This window comes from Anabrus simplex, chromosome 3, assembly GCF_040414725.1.
Source record: "Anabrus simplex isolate iqAnaSimp1 chromosome 3, ASM4041472v1, whole genome shotgun sequence".
NCBI classification, from domain to species: domain Eukaryota; kingdom Metazoa; phylum Arthropoda; class Insecta; order Orthoptera; family Tettigoniidae; genus Anabrus; species Anabrus simplex.
Window position 1 is genome coordinate 332,678,644 of NC_090267.1, and position 17,583 is coordinate 332,696,226.

At 38.7% G+C, this 17,583-nt stretch overlaps 1 protein-coding gene across 1 annotated transcript in view; it reads left to right on the forward strand.

Annotated features, from left to right (window-relative positions):
* LOC136866798 (germ cell nuclear acidic protein) overlaps nt 1–17,583 on the forward strand; it is a 188,100-nt gene that overhangs the window by 110,940 nt on the left and 59,577 nt on the right. The window contains exon 8 of the mRNA XM_067143904.2: nt 12,001–12,125. Within this exon, the coding sequence (XP_067000005.2) occupies nt 12,001–12,125 (125 nt within the window). The remainder of the gene's footprint in view (nt 1–12,000; nt 12,126–17,583) is intronic.

Here is a 17,583-nt window from a genome sequence, read left to right on the forward strand (position 1 = left end):
CATCAAAGTGTTGTCGCAGTCAAGATGACAGTCATTTTTCTTACACATGGCTGAGTTTAACTTCCAAATTCATGGTCGAAGAGTGTGACCAGAAAACAATGTTTAACATACTGGTCCAAAATATAAGGCTTACACTGATATTTGTTTTAGAAAGTGTGTAATCTGCAATAATGCGCTGATACTTTTATGGGGCCCCACTGAAAAGCCCCAGTAGAAAAGGTTTTCCTATTTTTTCTTTAGTCTTTTGAACGTCTTTCAATACTCTCATCCCATCTTTAGAAATGGTAGATAGCCTATATCTTTCACTATACCCGTGCATACACGACGTAAAATGCATGCATGTAGGGGGAAAAAACCATATCAAGTGTTTACATAGTCATGTTGGATAATTTTTATTCATGTATTCAATAGTATGCTGTCTCGCTTAACAAATTATCTTTCCTTGTAACCTGCAGAAACTCCGAACGAGGTTTACTGAATAAACTGACCTCCGAAATCACTCATCCACTGCGCCGTATTTTGAAGTGTATCACATTCTTGCTTAATTTCTGTACATAGTTTTAAAATTAAGCGATCGTTTACTTCAGCCTATATTTCTAACAAGTTAACTACGGCTATTTGCCACGTTATGTACGCATTTTACGGAAACATGTTCTCTTTCATTTTGAATTGTGCTTAGAGAACACCAGTCGACGAGTATTACTAATAGACTCCGATATCACCTCTGAGTTTGAATGTCAACGACAGTGTTCACTAGTGCACATAGCGAAAAATCTATACCGAAGATGATCGATCACATTCAATATAGTCGCTGGAGTGCATAAATATTGATAATGGAAAAATTATGCACGCTTAATCTCTGGTGATAATCTCGTAATAACGGATGCATCAGTGATAGTGTTCTCACTGTACAGTTTAATGTAAGAATTTTCAAGGGGCAGAAGAAAAGCTGTTGTTATAACGGAGATCTCGCTATATGCCGTACTCGCTATAGCGGACTTCTACTGTAATTGTAAACACGTGCTTCTTTGTTTTCATCATAAATATTTTTACCTTAAATTTAGCAGTGAAATTGTTTGTCATTTTTTAGCAGGTTCCCTCTTTATGACTTTTTTTCATCCCCACAGAAACGTCCTAACCAGTTTTGGCTGTACTCTTTTACAGGGACTTTATTATTAATGTCCGTCTCTGTGTATTTTGGTGTTATGTATTTTCCGCCTTACTTTGTGGTGCTGAGGTGTGGACCCTAATACAGACCACCAGCAAAAAACTTCAATCCTTTGAGATGTGGCGCCACAGACACCTGCACAGAGAATATCATGGGTTGATAGAATACATAACACTGAATTACTCTAACATGTGAACAAAGAGCTAGAGGTTATGCACATCCGAAAGACGAAATTAGAGTACTTTGGCCCTATCATTGGAAATGATAAATACAGTCTCCTTCAGGTTCTCTTACAAGGTAAGGTTGAAGAGAGGAGAAGCAGGAGATGAAGGAGAATATTTTGGCTATGGAATCTGTGAGAATGGTATGAACTCAGTACCCCCACTCCTTTCTGACTTTCTGAGAACAAAAACCAGGTCGCTCTGATGATAGCTGTCATCCGATGAGGATAAAACATCAGAAAGGGGGAGGAGGAGGAGGAAGAGGAGGATTGAGTAGGGGCACAACAGTAATCATCATCATCTAAATTATGTTTTCCTACTCCAGTGTCCCAGGTGTGGGTGCATCTATGTCCTGGATAAACAATACTGAATTGAATTTGAAAGATCTGCTTACCTTGACATAAAGTACAAAATACTGTGCATTGAATCTATCCAATCTAGATAGATAGGTAGACAGACAGATAAAAGCATGTATTGACCGTGAAGTTACGGCTTCTGGCCATCACTTTTTTTTTTCGTCGCACCAATACAGATATGTCTTATGGCGACGATGGGATTGGAAAGGCCTAGGAATGGGAAGGAAACGGCCGTGGCCTTAATTAAGGTACAGTCCCAACATTTGCCTGGTGTGAAAGTTGGAAACCACGGAAAACTATCTTCGGGCCTGCCGACAGTGGGGTTCGAACCCACTATCTCCCGATTACTGGATACTGGTCGCACTTAACTGGCCATCTCTTACACCAAGCCATAGTACTCAATTGCTTACTGAAATGAAATGTCGTATGGCTTTTAGTGCCGGGATATCCCAGGACGGGTTTGGCTCGCCAGGTGCAGTTCTTTCTATTTGATGCCCGTAGGCGACCTGGCGTCGTGATGAGGATGAAATGATGATGAAGACAACACATATACCCAGCCCCCGTGCCATTGGAATTAACCAATTAAGGTTAAAATCCCCGACCTGGCTGGGAATCGAACCCGGGACCCTCTGAACCGAAGGCCAGTACGCTGACCGTTCAGCCAACAAGTCGGACAATTGCTTACTAATGTTATAGTACTGAATTACTTTACTAATGTTATAAAACTTATTAAATCTTAAAATACTGTAAGAAGTACAAAATAACAGGACTGTTTAAGGCAAAAATAAAAACATATGCATGGTGTATCAGAACTGTTCCAACAAAAAAACCAGGGATGCTCCTCATGTTAAGAACGATGGTGCAATCAGATTGGCAGAGAAAATTTTTCTTTTCGAGAAAATTAGGTTACTTTGTTACTTCCGGGCATGCGATTCACATTGACAAACTTGCCATGTTTGCTGTGCCAGAGAGCCAGCCTCTTTATGATTTCTGAGGACTCCCTCGACTATACCAGCCGAATGTGATGCTAAGATGGTCCCTTGTGCAAGTTTGCTGCCAATTGGTTTTCTAATCCTTGCTCTAATTATTGTAGTGACGAGATGTTAACGCCAAGATCCATAGGTATGCCGTAGCTGTCCTTTCATGAGATACTGCTTCTTGAAAAGCGCTTGATCGACAGATGGGACTGAAATTTTTGGACAGTTGATCCGGGAAATCGTTTCTTCAAGGAATGGATAATGCAGGATTTTTACAACATGATTTAATTAGGATGCTCATAGAACCATGTGATTGAAACAAATAATCTGAGAAAACGTAATTTCCGGTAACAGATAATCCAGTTTCCACTGTATTTGTAAATAGGTATTTTAGTTTGACATAACCCTCGAAGGAGATCAAACACGTAGGTAAAATGCTGTTAAAAGTAAAAGTACCCTGCTTCATGAACACATTTCCAACGTTTGTTACAAAACAATTGTTAAAGACAAATTAACGCATTTCCGTGAGATTTCTGAATAAGTTTGGCAATGAGCGTCTTTTGTTTCTTTACATGCAGTAAAGCGTTTCTTGCGGTGTGTTGAAATAGTATTTTGTCACACATGATTGACATTATTATAGATTATGGTTAGCGGAGACTGCTAAGACGTAAACATGTCAAATAAGAGGCAACAAAAGCGTTATTATGATGAATGATGTTACAGATTTAATTCGAAATTATGCGAATGTGCTGGTGAAATGAAAGATCGGTCTGTTATATCACACCGTTCAGCGTGTTCTTATATGAGTGCAATCTCAGGCTCCTACATCACTGAGAAAATGTGATAATTGATATGTCTTGAATGATTTTCAGTCATTCTTTTATTGTGGGAAATTAATGTAATACCTTGTTAATGCTGCAGTCAGCACTAATTCTTTGCAGAATTCTACACAGTCTTGTCTTGCACTCATGAACATAGTTGCCTACAATTACATGAAAAGAGTCTGAAGCATAATATATAACAAGGAGAACTGAGGCCCTGTGTCCAACCGATTTTGAGCTTCAATGTACCTGTGGGGGGACACTCAACAGTAACTCATGTATAAGGGTTTAGGTCAATATCTTTCGTTTTCGGAAAAAAATGAGGTCGAATGTCATGACGCGGGATCCACTTTGAATGAAATGTAGGTGATAGAACACTAAAAGGCGAACAAATTTTACTTTAACATGTAATTTTCGCAACCTAATATTTTCCGAAAAATTTATGAATCCCCGAATCCAATGCAACACACATATAATTGGAGAGTCACATCACAGTCAACCAGAGTGTTCGACTAAAAGTTCTCACTTACTGTTGGATATATATATATATATATATATCTCTCTCTCTCTCTCTCTAATATATATGTATGTGTGTGTATATATATAATTGATTTGGGGTAGAGAAGTTAACTGCAGTTTGCCTAATACTTTCATTCACATTTTTATCTTCACATTCCCTCAAATAATTTGTTTTCGGCTGCGATGTAACTCTCCAAGTATATACACATTGCATTGAAATCAGGTGTTCATCTTTTAGTGTTCTATCACTTCCTCTTGGCCTCGACATTTGTCCTTTTTTTTCCAACGAAATTGTATTGACCTAAACCCTTATACACGAGTTACTGTTGAGTGTCCCCTAACAGGTACATTGAAGCTTGTTAAAATCGACTGGACATAGGGACTGACCTCTCCTTGTAAGAACCATAAGCAACTTCTGCATTGAAGACACTGATAAGTTTCAGTCTGTCGGAAATTCTAACCTATTTTCAGTTTTTCTAGTACCTTGTTCATTATAGCTTTGGTAATTAGGTATCTTTGTAGAAAACTTCCTTCTGACAACTTTAAAAAAAGTAGTTTTTCCTTAGTATGGGTTGTCCTTTGCATTCTTCAGTTCATGAAGTCTTCATACAGCAGTAAAGCTTCAAACTTACATCTTCTACATGCTACCATTTTGAAATTTTAACAGCTGTTAAGAGTTTCAACACAGGACTGCTGCCACTTTAATTTAACAATTGAAGTTGTGGATTCCAAAAGGCCCTAAGTCAGTTTGTTTCAAATTTCAGATTGTAGTTGATACGGAATGTTTGAATCCAGTTCTGCACGATTCTCATTGTGCTACCCGTCAAAATGAGTTAAGTCTACTTTAAAATAAATACTGAAATAAGAAATGTTTGACTGGGCGAGTTGGCCATGCAGTTAGTCATGCAGCTGTGAGCTTGCATCCGGGAAATAGTGAGTTCGAATCCCACTGTCGGCAGCCCTGAAGATGGTTTTCCGTGGTTTCCCATTTTCACACCAGGCAAATGCTGGGGCTGTACCTTAACTAAGGCCATGGCCGCTTCCTTCCCACTCCTAGGCCTTCCCTATCCAGTCATCGCCATAAGACCTATCTGTGTCGGTGCGGCATAAAGCAAATAGCAAAAAAAGAAGAAAAAAAGAAATGTTTGCCAAAGATGCTAAGTCAGTGGGAGTTTTATTCCGAACAGCATTAAGTCTTGTGTACATGCGCACCATTGCAGCTGATCTATCATGCGATGCATAACCGTTTACATCAGTCAAATCTGTTATAGGCAGTTTGTTCACTTATGTCAATAGTAGTGTAAACCAATTCATCTCTACTGGAGGGCATTATTTTCCAATTCGTGGTCATAGTTACATGCCACCTGACCGAGTCTTTGGTCAGACAGAACAAAAGTTTCGAAAATACAAGTTATTGAAAGCTCAGCAGAATACTGTACTTGGAAATTTATGAAAAAGATGGTAATGTAAAAGTATTGGGTAAAGATTGGGGTGTATTTGACTATAAGTTGTGTTCAACCATGTTAAAAAAAAAAAAATTCTGTTCAGACTAAGAGAGCAAAGAGTTTTTGTATTTTCCAAAGTAGGCCGACGATAAAAGGTAGGTATGATGTTTAAAAAAAATTATTGCAAGCTTGTCTGTAGCAGGCACTTTGCTGAGGACTGTGTTCAGTCTGTGGTAGAAACGGTTCTTAGTATCCTCAGTCATCTTTAAGAGTGGGGGCATATGAGGAGATGAGAGTAATGAATCTGCCTCCTGCAAGAGGTATGCAGAAATCATGAGTTTTTCATTTACTGCAATGGGAGCGAGTCGATCATCCACTAATTTGGTCCTTACTGCAAAACCCACACCATGGATGCGACGTTCATTTTCCTCCTTTCCTTTCCAGAAGATGGTATAGCCAGGTGAAACCTCGATGATTTTTCCTTCTCCCGCGAATCTGTTTTCACTCAGGGCGATGACATCAATGTTGAGTCTCTCGAGCTCATGGCTGATGAGAGCTGTTCTTCTTTCTGGTCTGTTATCGTAGTCTAATAATGTTCTGATGTTCCATGCACCAATAGTGATAAACGTAGGTTTCGTTCTTTCTTTTTTTTTTTTTCTTTCTTTCTTTCTTTCTTTCTTTCTTTCTTTCTTTCTTTCTTTCTTTCTTTCGACCGCAAGTTGGGGTATCCCTCTGAGTGCGGTTTCCCAGACAGGTTTTGAAAGTGACTACTGATGTTTAGTCCACATTTTCTAGGGCCTTCCCCATTCAGGGTGGACAGCGGTGGTCCTAAATAGGCCTGCCCAGCCACAGATGCAGGACCGGATCCCTGAGTAGTCACAGGGTCTCAGGAAGGCGACCATCACACATCTGCCACCTACGCGCAGGTCCAGACTAGAAGCTTCCAGTTTACCCAAACCTGCTTCTGTCATCCTCATCCCATCACCGTTGGCCTATTAGAGGAACAGTAAGAGAGAATGCCATAGGCATGAGTTTGTTTAAGATGGATGGCAACTTGCCGGGGAGTGACCCACACACTATGGTCCTGGAGCCAGATAGCATGAGACATGCAGTTTCCAGCACTAGAACTGCAATGGACTGCCGCAGACTCAAGAGTATAATCGAGTTGCGCCTTTACAGCCAGTCCATCTGGCATGACCTCTTCCACCTCCACAGCCTTTTGGGGATCTAAGAAATAAGAGGTTCCTTCTCTGCCTGCTTTGCTGTTGGGTCAGAACACATTGGATTTCAGTGGCATTACCTCCACTGGGAGACCATCACCCAATCCTAAGGAGGCTCCTCCGCCCGAAGCCGTTGGCCTACCTTAGGGGGTCGAGCTATTTACCACTGTTCAATACTCGGCCTTAGCTGTTCTTACAAGCTGGTTGCCAACCCAGCTAACCCTCCTCCTTTCTCATTCTGGGCTTGGGACCGGACAATGGTGGAGTTACCTCGGTTGTACACTTGTGACAACGTTGGCCTGTGCATCCGGAGCCAGAATTCCGTTTGTGAGACACTTTCCTACCAGTGGTAGACACGGTGCAGATTTCTGGATCTCCATTCTCACGAGACTGACATGGCAGCTCCACATTCATCATTTGAAACTAGTGAGACAACCCTGTCTCTCCACGTGTATTTATTTTATTCTTGGTTCATAATTATTCCGAGTTGCTTTGAAATAATTTCAACTACATCTTTGATTGTACTTGTATTCATCTTCTTTTCTCATTGTGTTGAAAGATGGCTTTGATGTTCCATCTCGTGTCGGAGATATTTTTCTTTTCCTTTTATTGTTCTTTAATTTAATTTTGCCCTAATCAAAGAAGAAAATGCAGGTGATAAGTTACCTGATCACTTTCCTGTGCTATTACAGAGTTTTTACCCATTTTAAATATGAAAATTTTACCAGATCTCACTGTTGAAATAAGGGGTGCAATGTTTTTCTTTGTAAGATGGTGTAGCTCACTTCATGTCATTTCTTTCTCTTCACTAGCACCCATAGCCATTTCGGCCCTTCCTTTTTGTGTGTTTACCCAAGGTATTTTGTAACATTGTTTGGACTCTGCCCATTATTATTTTATCAATTATGGCTCTAGCCTGATTTTAACGACGTGATGTTGTGTCATTTAGTTTCTTTGTTTTACACTATGTGTATATTTTTTCCCTCTCTTGCTTTTTGCCTCTTGGTTTAGTAACTTGTATATGGTCTATTTTATATACCTGAATGCTGGTGGATATGTGCCTGTTTGGAGATGGGACTTCGATTCTCTGCGTCAGGAATGTTTTATAAGCTCAGTCTAATGCCCATTTCTTCATGGTAATTGTCTCTATGACACATTTGGATAACAATCGTTTCGGTATTATCATCAAAGCTTATTGCTAGAGGTAAGGTTGTGTTTCTTGGAGATTTTTGTGTTTAAAATATTGGGTACGGTAGTACCTTGGTGACAGACACTGTTTGACGGCGAGTTTTTGCACTAGACCGTAGAGCTTATTATTGCTGGAATATGTGAGAAACTTATTTAATAATAACGTTATTTGCTTTACATCTTACTATTTTTTATGGTTTTCGGAGACTCCGAGTTGGCGGAATTTAGTCCCGCAGGAGTTCTTTTATATGCCAGTAAATCTACCGACACGAGGCTGACATATCTGAGCACCTTCAAATACCACCGGACTGAGCCAGGATCGAACCTGGTTAGTTGGGATCAGAAGGCCATTGTCTCAACTGTCTGAGCTGTTCAGCCCAGCGAGAAATTTATTTTTTCATACGACAGTTTGTATTATGACGCTGCTCTTTCATGAATGTGATCTCTGCTTGGTATTGGGAGGGTGTGTGACAAATGGGCTGTATACCATTACTAATCATGAAGAGGGTTTTTTTTTAAATTCATTTCCCTTTTTCTTATCTGTCCTTATGTTTGTTTGTGCGTGTTTTTTTGTGCTGGTCCTTTTCTGTCCATTTATTTTAACTTTCTCATTCATAACTATGGTAACATAGTAATTTATTTTTGCCCTTCTGATGTTTAGGTGGCCCTCCATGTTTGTGGGCATTGGCCAGTCAGTTTCTTTTTCTCTTTGCATTTGGGGCCATTTTATTTCATCAGCTTTCCCTTCCTTACTCATATTGACATTTGTTTTCAGGGAGGAATAATTAAAAAAAAGTGTGTGGCCTCCGGAGATGCCTGGTGCAGGTCTTTTGATTTGATGACCATAGGTGACCTGCGCATTGTGATGAGGATGAAATGATGATGAAAACAGCACATACAGCCAGTACCCGTGCCAGGGAATTAACCAGTTATGGTTAAAATTTCCGACCCTGGCAGGAATCGAACCCGGGACCAATGTGACCAAAGGGCAGCACGCTAACCATTTAGCCATGGAGCTGGACAAAGTAAACTCGTATCCTCATCGTGAGGTGGTGCAGCTCTTTTTAGGCTCACCCCCCCATTGGAGGTGAGCTGCATGTACCACGTAGTAGCCCTGCTGCCATTCTTAAATTTCTGGCAGTACCAAAAATCGAACCCGGGCCCCCCGAGGATAGCAGCTAATAACACTAACCGTTACACTACGAAGGCGAACAGGGAGAAGTGAGTATGTGTAACAATCGCTTTCATTCTGCGTAGGTGTGTTTTTCAGACCCATTCATTCTAATACATTATATTTTTGACCCATATAATTTTTTTTACCAAAAATCTGAATTTGTCAGTCCACATATTGATGGACATATCTTCAAGAGTGATAGAACGTGGAAGTCTTAAACAATTCGTACTCATCTCGTATTTAGGTTGCTGCGACATGTTGAAGTCCAATCTGCTGAGAATTTGTATGTATGTTTGTGAGTATGTTCTCCAGCTTTTTGTTTAAAATGTTTCTACTATATGGTCTCCTACATCTTTTTTATCTTTGTGTGTTCAGTAAATTTTATATTTTAAGTATCCCTTCTTTCATTTGCTATTTTAGGCTTCCTTAGGTGGTTATATTCTAGAGTTAGGAGGCGCAAGTTCAACTCCAAACTGTGTATTCTGTTTGCTCTGGTCGGGGTTCACTGCATAGTACCCCTGTATTGTATTTGCATTTTTCCATTGTGCATATATCTCTGCTCCGTTTATTCCTCTCTCTCTCTCTCTCTCTCTCTCTCCTTTTGGTAAGTTATTAAGAAAGGGGGCAGTACAGTATCCTGCCTCAAAAGTTTTTAAGTAGTACTTGATAGGGAGTTGACCGTATGGTGATGCTACATTTTGTATTTACTTCAGGGTCAAGAGTTGAGCTGAACTTTTTAGATAGTACACACTATAGTGGAGCAACCAGAGCTTTCCGTGCTAGCCTGATTCCCAGCCTACTCGGTGAATAGTGAGTTCCATCTTTACGAGAAAAACGGTAGCATATACTCCTTACGTACACTGCCCAAAAATGTGAAATGCAAAAGCATTCAAGCTATCAGTGCTTCTCCAATACCCTATATCACCACAGGTACGAAAACAGCCGAACGCCACGACTGGTTATGATTTGAATTGATAACTTGTGTTGAGAGATGTGGCTGCTAGCTGTTATCTTGAGCGGATCCCTGGCGAGATACCTCTGTGGCAAGTTACATGACTAGATATACAGCTAAATCTACTCCGTGGACTTAAAGTGTTCGTCGGAAGTATTTCCATGACTGTGTTTGCCAGTATCCAGATGCGTGGCATGTCTTTTGGGATGGTTCTATGACAGGAGAGAGCGTTGCATAGTCATTCGTCTGCGATAATGTCAGCACCAAATCTTGCTTCCTTGTGTTTGTAGCCTGTATACTTACGATGCTCTTTGCCATCTTAGATGTTCTGCAGTATGCACTGAGTCACGAACAAGTCCTCTTTTTCATATGTACCAACTTGTTAAGTTCTCTGTATTCTTCTACCTAGACCTATAACCGTACCTGTTGCTGATATTTCTCGGCTATGTTGAACAATCTTGACGTCGTGGGAATCAGATTGGGTAGCTGTCCAAATTCCTAACAAGGTGAGAGAAAAAGATAACTTTTGTGTGGCAGAGTTTTTTCTGGCCTTCTTGGAAAGAGACGGAAATTTTTTTTTAGTTTAAGTTTAGGTCATGGAAAATCTTTGCACTTTTGCCTCCTAAAGAGAGAAGACCCCCCCATTGTCTTCTTGTGGTGCTGAATTCACTGTGGCCCATATCCTTACAGTGTGCCGATCTCTCTGGCCTATGACAGAAATCTCAGATTGTAGAAAACCTTCAGAACTCAATTTAGCCAATGACATGAATATTGCTGTCATTGTCATTCGCTTTGTATGAGAGTGAATTAATCAAGCCCATATACATTTCAAGTATTCTTTTACTCACGGAACTTGCATTTCCTTTTGATGTATTTGTGACCATTTCGGTTTAATAACTTTTATTTTATTTTTAATTCGTTTTCAAATTTCCTCATTTAATCAGTTACTGTATTTTATTTTGTCTCTGTTAAGTTGTTCAGAGAGGATATTAATGTATTTGTACTTCCTCTTAAAACAAGCAACTTACCGGGCGAGTTGGCCGTGCGCGTAGAGGCGCGCGGCTGTGAGCTTGCATCCGGGAGATAGTAGGTTCGAATCCCACTATCGGCAGCCCTGAAAATGGTTTTCCGTGGTTTCCCATTTTCACACCAGGCAAATGCTGGGGCTGTACCTTAATTAAGGCCACGGCCGCTTCCTTCCAACTCCTAGGCCTTTCCTATCCCATCGTCGCCATAAGACCTATCTGTGTCAGTGCGACGTAAAGCCCCTAGCAAAAAAAAAAAAAAAAAAAAAAAAAACAAGCAAGGCTGAGTAGCTCTGGAAGTAGAGTGCTGGCCTTCTGAGCTCAAGTTGCGGGTTCAGTCCAGTGGCATTAGAAGGTACATAAATACATCAGCCTTGTGTCAGTAGCTTTACTAGCACTTTAAAGAACTCGTGCAGGACAAAATTCTGACACCTCTGTGTTTACAAAAACCACAAAAGTAGTTAGTCGGACATAATATCAATCATTTTATTGTTAAATCTTAAAGCAGAAATCACCACCATCAAGAGAGGCATAAACTCGGGACATGGGTATATGCGATGAAAGATCATCTGGATAGAATGACATGTGGTGCGAAGTGTTCTGTAGAATAAAGAACTACATTCTCCACCGAGATGTGGTAGTACTGGAAATTCAAGTGTTAATTGTAGTCCTTAGTGGCCAAAATTTATATTTTTTTTAAATGTATTTTAAAATTGCTTAAGTTGCTATAGGTTTTAAGACACAGTTGGGCCAAAATTTTGCCCTGAATAGCGATTCTCTAGAGATACCAATCCACCTTATTCTCCTTTCTCATACTTAAATTATATTGCATTTTTTAAGGACCTATGCATCATGGCGCTGTTTTGATTGCTTATTGCAATGTTTGCTCACTAGAGCGCTTGTATCTCATTTTTAAATGCATTGTTTGTTCCAGCTTCTCCACCTGCTGAAAAGTGTGATCCCCGAGCCCAGCTGTACAAGAAACAGTTCAAAAAAATGAGGGATCAGCTAGTAACCGAACTGTTCGCTCTATACAATGAGAAAGTATTTGATAACCAGGTGAGTACATTGTGAATCACTTGATTTTCACAAACAGTTATAAATTGAAATTTGCTCTTTTTTTATGACTTCATGAGTCTCTCACAGCACCGTGAAGTCAGAGTCAAACCCTATTCACATAACCAGAAACCTTCTTCATCTTTTTCTTCTCCTCCCCCTCCTAGTATCCCCCCCACTGGTGCAGGGTCTGCTGTTTTAATCTTGGCTCGCCATTTTGCATGATCTTGGGCATCGTGTGATCTTAAGTTAAGATCTTCATATCAGCACTTGTGTCAAGAAACCACATTATTATCTGTAATGGAATCGATTTCTAACAATCTATGTATAAAGGTATAAAAATGAAAATAGATGTGAATTAATTAGGCACTTCCAGGCATTTTAGAAACTTAAAACTTAGTACCAGAGAAGCTGATGACTTCAGGATCCTTAGAATAATCTAAATCCCCACAATTCTCATAGGAGGCCAGGCTTTGGGGTTTCACAATTGGGGTTAAGCGAACAATGCAACTGTGAGCATTTCTTTCACCCTGTTGGATCTAGTTTTCATGGGCTTAAAATTTTCCTGAAAGTCCAGATTAAGTTTTAACATCAAACCCTGAGAAAAGGTTGAGGGGAAATTTTTGAGATATTAAGAATACTAATAAATAGAACTCGGTACAAAGTTATCTGTACAGAAGTATAAAAATGAAAATAGGCATGAATTAATGAGTTGCTTATGGGCATTCTACAAACTTAAAAGTTATACCAGATAAGTTGAAACCCCCAGGATCGCTAGAAAATCTAATACTCCCAGAATTCCCTGAGGATGCCACACTGGATGGGCATTTCAAAATTGGGGCTAAGCATAAGAATGCGAGTATAAGCATTTCTTTCACCCAGTAAGAAATATTTTTCCTAAGTGATGACCTGTATTTTTCATGAGCTTAACAGTTTCCTGAAAGACCAAAATAAATTAGAACATCTGTAACCTCGTTACAGGTGACATTAAAAGAAATACATAATAATAAAATAATAAAAAGAATGAAATGGATGAGATAAATAAACGCATTTACAACACTCGCAAGGTTCAGAGAGGCCAGTAGCTTGAAGTAAAAACAAACAGGTTGACCAACATGACAGCTAGTGAAGGACGTAGGAAGCGGTTAGGATCCGTAAGAGGGTGGATGATTACTTGACGTTGTGGGGAAAGAAACGTAGACGGCTATCACCCTCAAATTCAACATTTTACCAACAAAAGTAAAATAAAGAACTGAACAACATGAAAACAAACAAAATTATGGAATAAATAAAATCATTTAAAATGTAGGGAAACTTGCAAGTTGAAAATAAAGAACACAAAGAGTTTCCAAGAAAAAGTAAGTTTGCGAAGCGAAACGCCATGGACGGAAGAGAGAAAAAGGTTGCAGAGTGAAATAATGAAGGATTACTGGACGCAGATCAAAGCCCAGAAGCAGCTGAAATCGAATTAATGTGGTCCACAGTTGGCCGAAACGAAAGAAAGAAAGAAAGAAAGAAGTAGATAAGTTAGCAAAATAAATTCAAAAGTTGGACTTGAAAAAGGAGCAAGTACAAGCACCAAAGAAATTCAATTATTTGAGAAAATGAACAGGATTTACAGGATTGTGTACTACATTATCAAATTAAGAAGGAAAAGAAATGATAAAACTGAACCCAGAGGTTAAAATAACTTGCTCCCATTCTACGAACACTTCTAGTATGGAGCAGAGGCTTATTTAGCATGAATCGAGGGATGCAGATCTACAGGAGGCAATCCCGGAGGAGAATTAAATTTACATGTTAATTATAATATTCTTCAATAAAAGAAAAGGAAATTGCCTCCAAAATAAATAAAAAGTTATGCTCAGCTGAAAGCTAAGGCATTTTGATGATTAAATGGTGAATGCGGATGTCTAGGGTAAACTCCTACGCAAAAGGAAAACTTGCATTGAATTTAAATTAAGACAAAAACAAGAAACATAGTGCTTACCCTGAGGTAGGTATCCCATGCCAAGACGGAACCCCAAGCGCATCTGCACTCTAGGATGGTCAGAAATCAGAGACATGATGGAGAGTTTTGCTTCCACAGAAGAGCAAGAGGCCGGAAATGGTGAAACTCGCGGATAGCCAATCAGGTAATCAAACTACTCCTGACATTCACATTCACGAATTAAAATCCTCATTATTGTGATGAATCAAAATGCTTTTCGAGATCTTTCTTTCTGATAAAAAAGGAAACACCTAGAAAAATCCTAACAAGAGCACGTGTAGCTACACCCTGCCTCAAAAGTAAACACATTAAAGTTTGCAAATGCCAGTTACAACAACTTTCACATAATAATAATGACAATATAATTTTGTACAGAATTCATAATTCTTTTTCTTCATGGGCCTAAAAGCATTTTAATTAAAATTTTCCTATACTAATAATTTTCAAAATGTTCACCAGTCCAAAAGTCTAATTCTTTCAAGACAAATGTCTTAATGCCAATTTTTTTTAATTTTTTTTTAACAAATACCAGAAATTTTCACAACATGGAAATCGATGTGATGCATTCTACATGTAAGGATTTTAAAATGAAAGTAGATGTGAAATAATGAGGCACTTCCAGGCATCCTACAAATTTGATATCAGAAGTTGATGCCCTCAGGATCCCTAGAAAAATCTTAACATTCCTGCGATTCCCCGAGGGGGCCACACTGAATGGGGTTTTTAAAATTATGGCTCAGCATAAGAGCACAAGTATAAGCCTTTCTTTCACCCAGTCGGGTATATTTTTTCAAAGCGGTGACCTACAGTTTTCATAGTTTTAGATGTTTTTGCAGGGGACAAGGAAAAAATAAAAGTGTGCTAAGCGAGAAAGCGTATTAATGAATGTATGAATAAAAACTATCCAACAGGGATATGGAAACACTAGATACAATTTTTTCCGACATGAGGACATTTTACGTTGTGTATTCGCGGGTTCAGTGAAAACTACAGGCCTATCTACGATCTGTAAAGGTGAGAAGAAAGTATTAAAAGGTGTAGAAAACACGAGAGAATAAATATGAAAACTTGTGCACAGGGGCTAACAGAAATATCAAAATATTATTGCAAATCACACAGTTTCTAAAACAATTGTTAGGAGTCTTTTATTTTGGAGCAGTGGGTTATTAAATATTATTTTCTGGTCACACTCTTAGACAATGAATTGGAGGTTACACTCGACCATCTGCAACTGCGACCCACGAGGAATGACTCTGGCCGCCATTTTGAATCGAACAAACCTTAGACCAACTTGAGTGATCAAGTCAAAACTCAAATGTGCGAGTTTCAACATTTGCTACCTCTGCACGCTTATGCCAGTCCACTTTCTGGCAGATTTTAGTTTTGTGTTCATTATTAAGGAATTTTACAACATTTTCCATATCCATAATTAGGCATTGCAGGACAAATATGCACCACGCTAGTCAATTTCACATGATTATGTTCTTAATCCAGATATAGGCTACCGTATCGCGCGACAAATATTAGCTACACTTCACTGTACCACTCAACACCAAAAAAATATTCTACCTTCTGAATGGAACGTGAAATACAAGCACAAACAGGCTCACTCTGCTATTCGGCAGTCTTGCTGCTAACCGGCAAATAAAACTGAATATTCCTGAGGCTTGCTCCCCGAAAGTGCAACTTATCCTTTGAAGTTCAGGAAGGCCTTTTCCCTTAATCATCCAACTGTGGCAGCGGCTCCTACCTGAGTTGGAAATCGCGTTTCTTTCAGAAGGGATACATTTTCAGGTCTAGGAAAAATGTGATCGTACTAAGCTCTAATTTACAATATTGATTAAGGATAAAGGGTTTCCACCTATTCACCTATTGACATTAGTGACTTAATTAAAATATAACATTTTTATTATCATTATGGTACCGATTTTGGCATCTCCCATGCCATCAACCAGTGAAAATTTGCAAGGTATTATAAGTGATTACATGAAATATTTATGCACTATAGAAACATATACAGAGCATGCTATCTAGTGTTCTGAAATATTACAATTATATATATACATTAAAATATGTGTGATTAAAATACAAAGACCGCTTAGTCTTTTAAGATGTTAAACACATCATAAAACACAACACTTTCTTGTGTGTCAAAAAGATTTTTTACAACTAAAATATATGTGAATGGCCTTGAAGAGTACAAGGTGTTCCTTTTAAAACTTTATCTTCAGTCTTTATACACTATCTGACGTACTGAATTAAATACTGATTTTTAGAACATAGTTCCTTTTGTTTATGTGATTAGGGTATTTAATTATTGTTCATATTTATATGAATCAGTTCCATCTAGTATGTATTCCTGAAATTTCTATGATAAACAAATTTTTCTGTTGGAATGTCACAGTCTTTGTGTAGCTATTCTAAAACATCTCATATGATTTAAGCTTGAACTCTGCATTTTTGTGTTGTTCACAAATTATTGTAAGGTTGAGGCTGTGCGTTGATAGATGAGATCTTGAAAATTTCAATATCAGGTGGATTTTGACAAGTTAATATTGATCTCAACCCAACACGGACCTAAAAATAGAGAACGAATTGTGAATTTTATGTTAGAATTCCGAATTTAGAGAAGGCACTTTTGAAAGGAAAAGAACATTGAGGTATGGAACTCGCCTCTAAACCCAAAGTCGCCAAGCGTGGTGTATGTGAGGAGCTGGAATGCTAAGTGTCAAGCAACAGCCTGCCTGCATCAGCTGTTAGGCGGAGCATGTTAGGTAGGGGGAGGGGAAGTTGCGGTAACAGGAGAATGTAGGTCAGGAGGGCATGGATTCTGCTGGGGGTAGTAAGCGAGCGTATTGCGCATCATTTTATGGACTAATTGATTTTTAGATATTTTTAATTGATTTAACACTGAAATAAGTGTATCAAATAAAATTGTGAGTTTCTCGGACAGATCATTGAGATTGTAGTTAGGATTGTAATACTAATTTAATGTAATAAACCATTGCTCTGTCAAGTCTAATAGCAGACCTTTGTTCATTGTTTCAGTGATGTCCAAATATTTATTGATGCCATGAAAATTATGTTTATATTCTTGTATATGCTGACCTATTGCTGAAAATCTAATGTACCTAATAACATTAATATGCTTGTTGTATCTAATATTAAATGATCTCCCCGTTTGTCCGATGTAAACACTGGAGCAGTCGTTACAGTGAAACCTGTAAACACCTGATCTATCAAAAGGGTTGGACGCATTGACCAATTTAGAATTGTGAAAAATATCAAGATTTCTGTTGTTAGTCCTGAAAGAATTTTTTTTTTTTTTTTTTTTAGTCGGAAGATGTCAGGGTTGAACGTGAAGGTTGCATAAGTTTTTGCCTTAGTTGTTTCTTTTTGTAACTTAGTCTTCGGTCGGTGTTTGAACTTGTAAATTATACGTTCTATAAAACTTTGGTTATAACCATTATG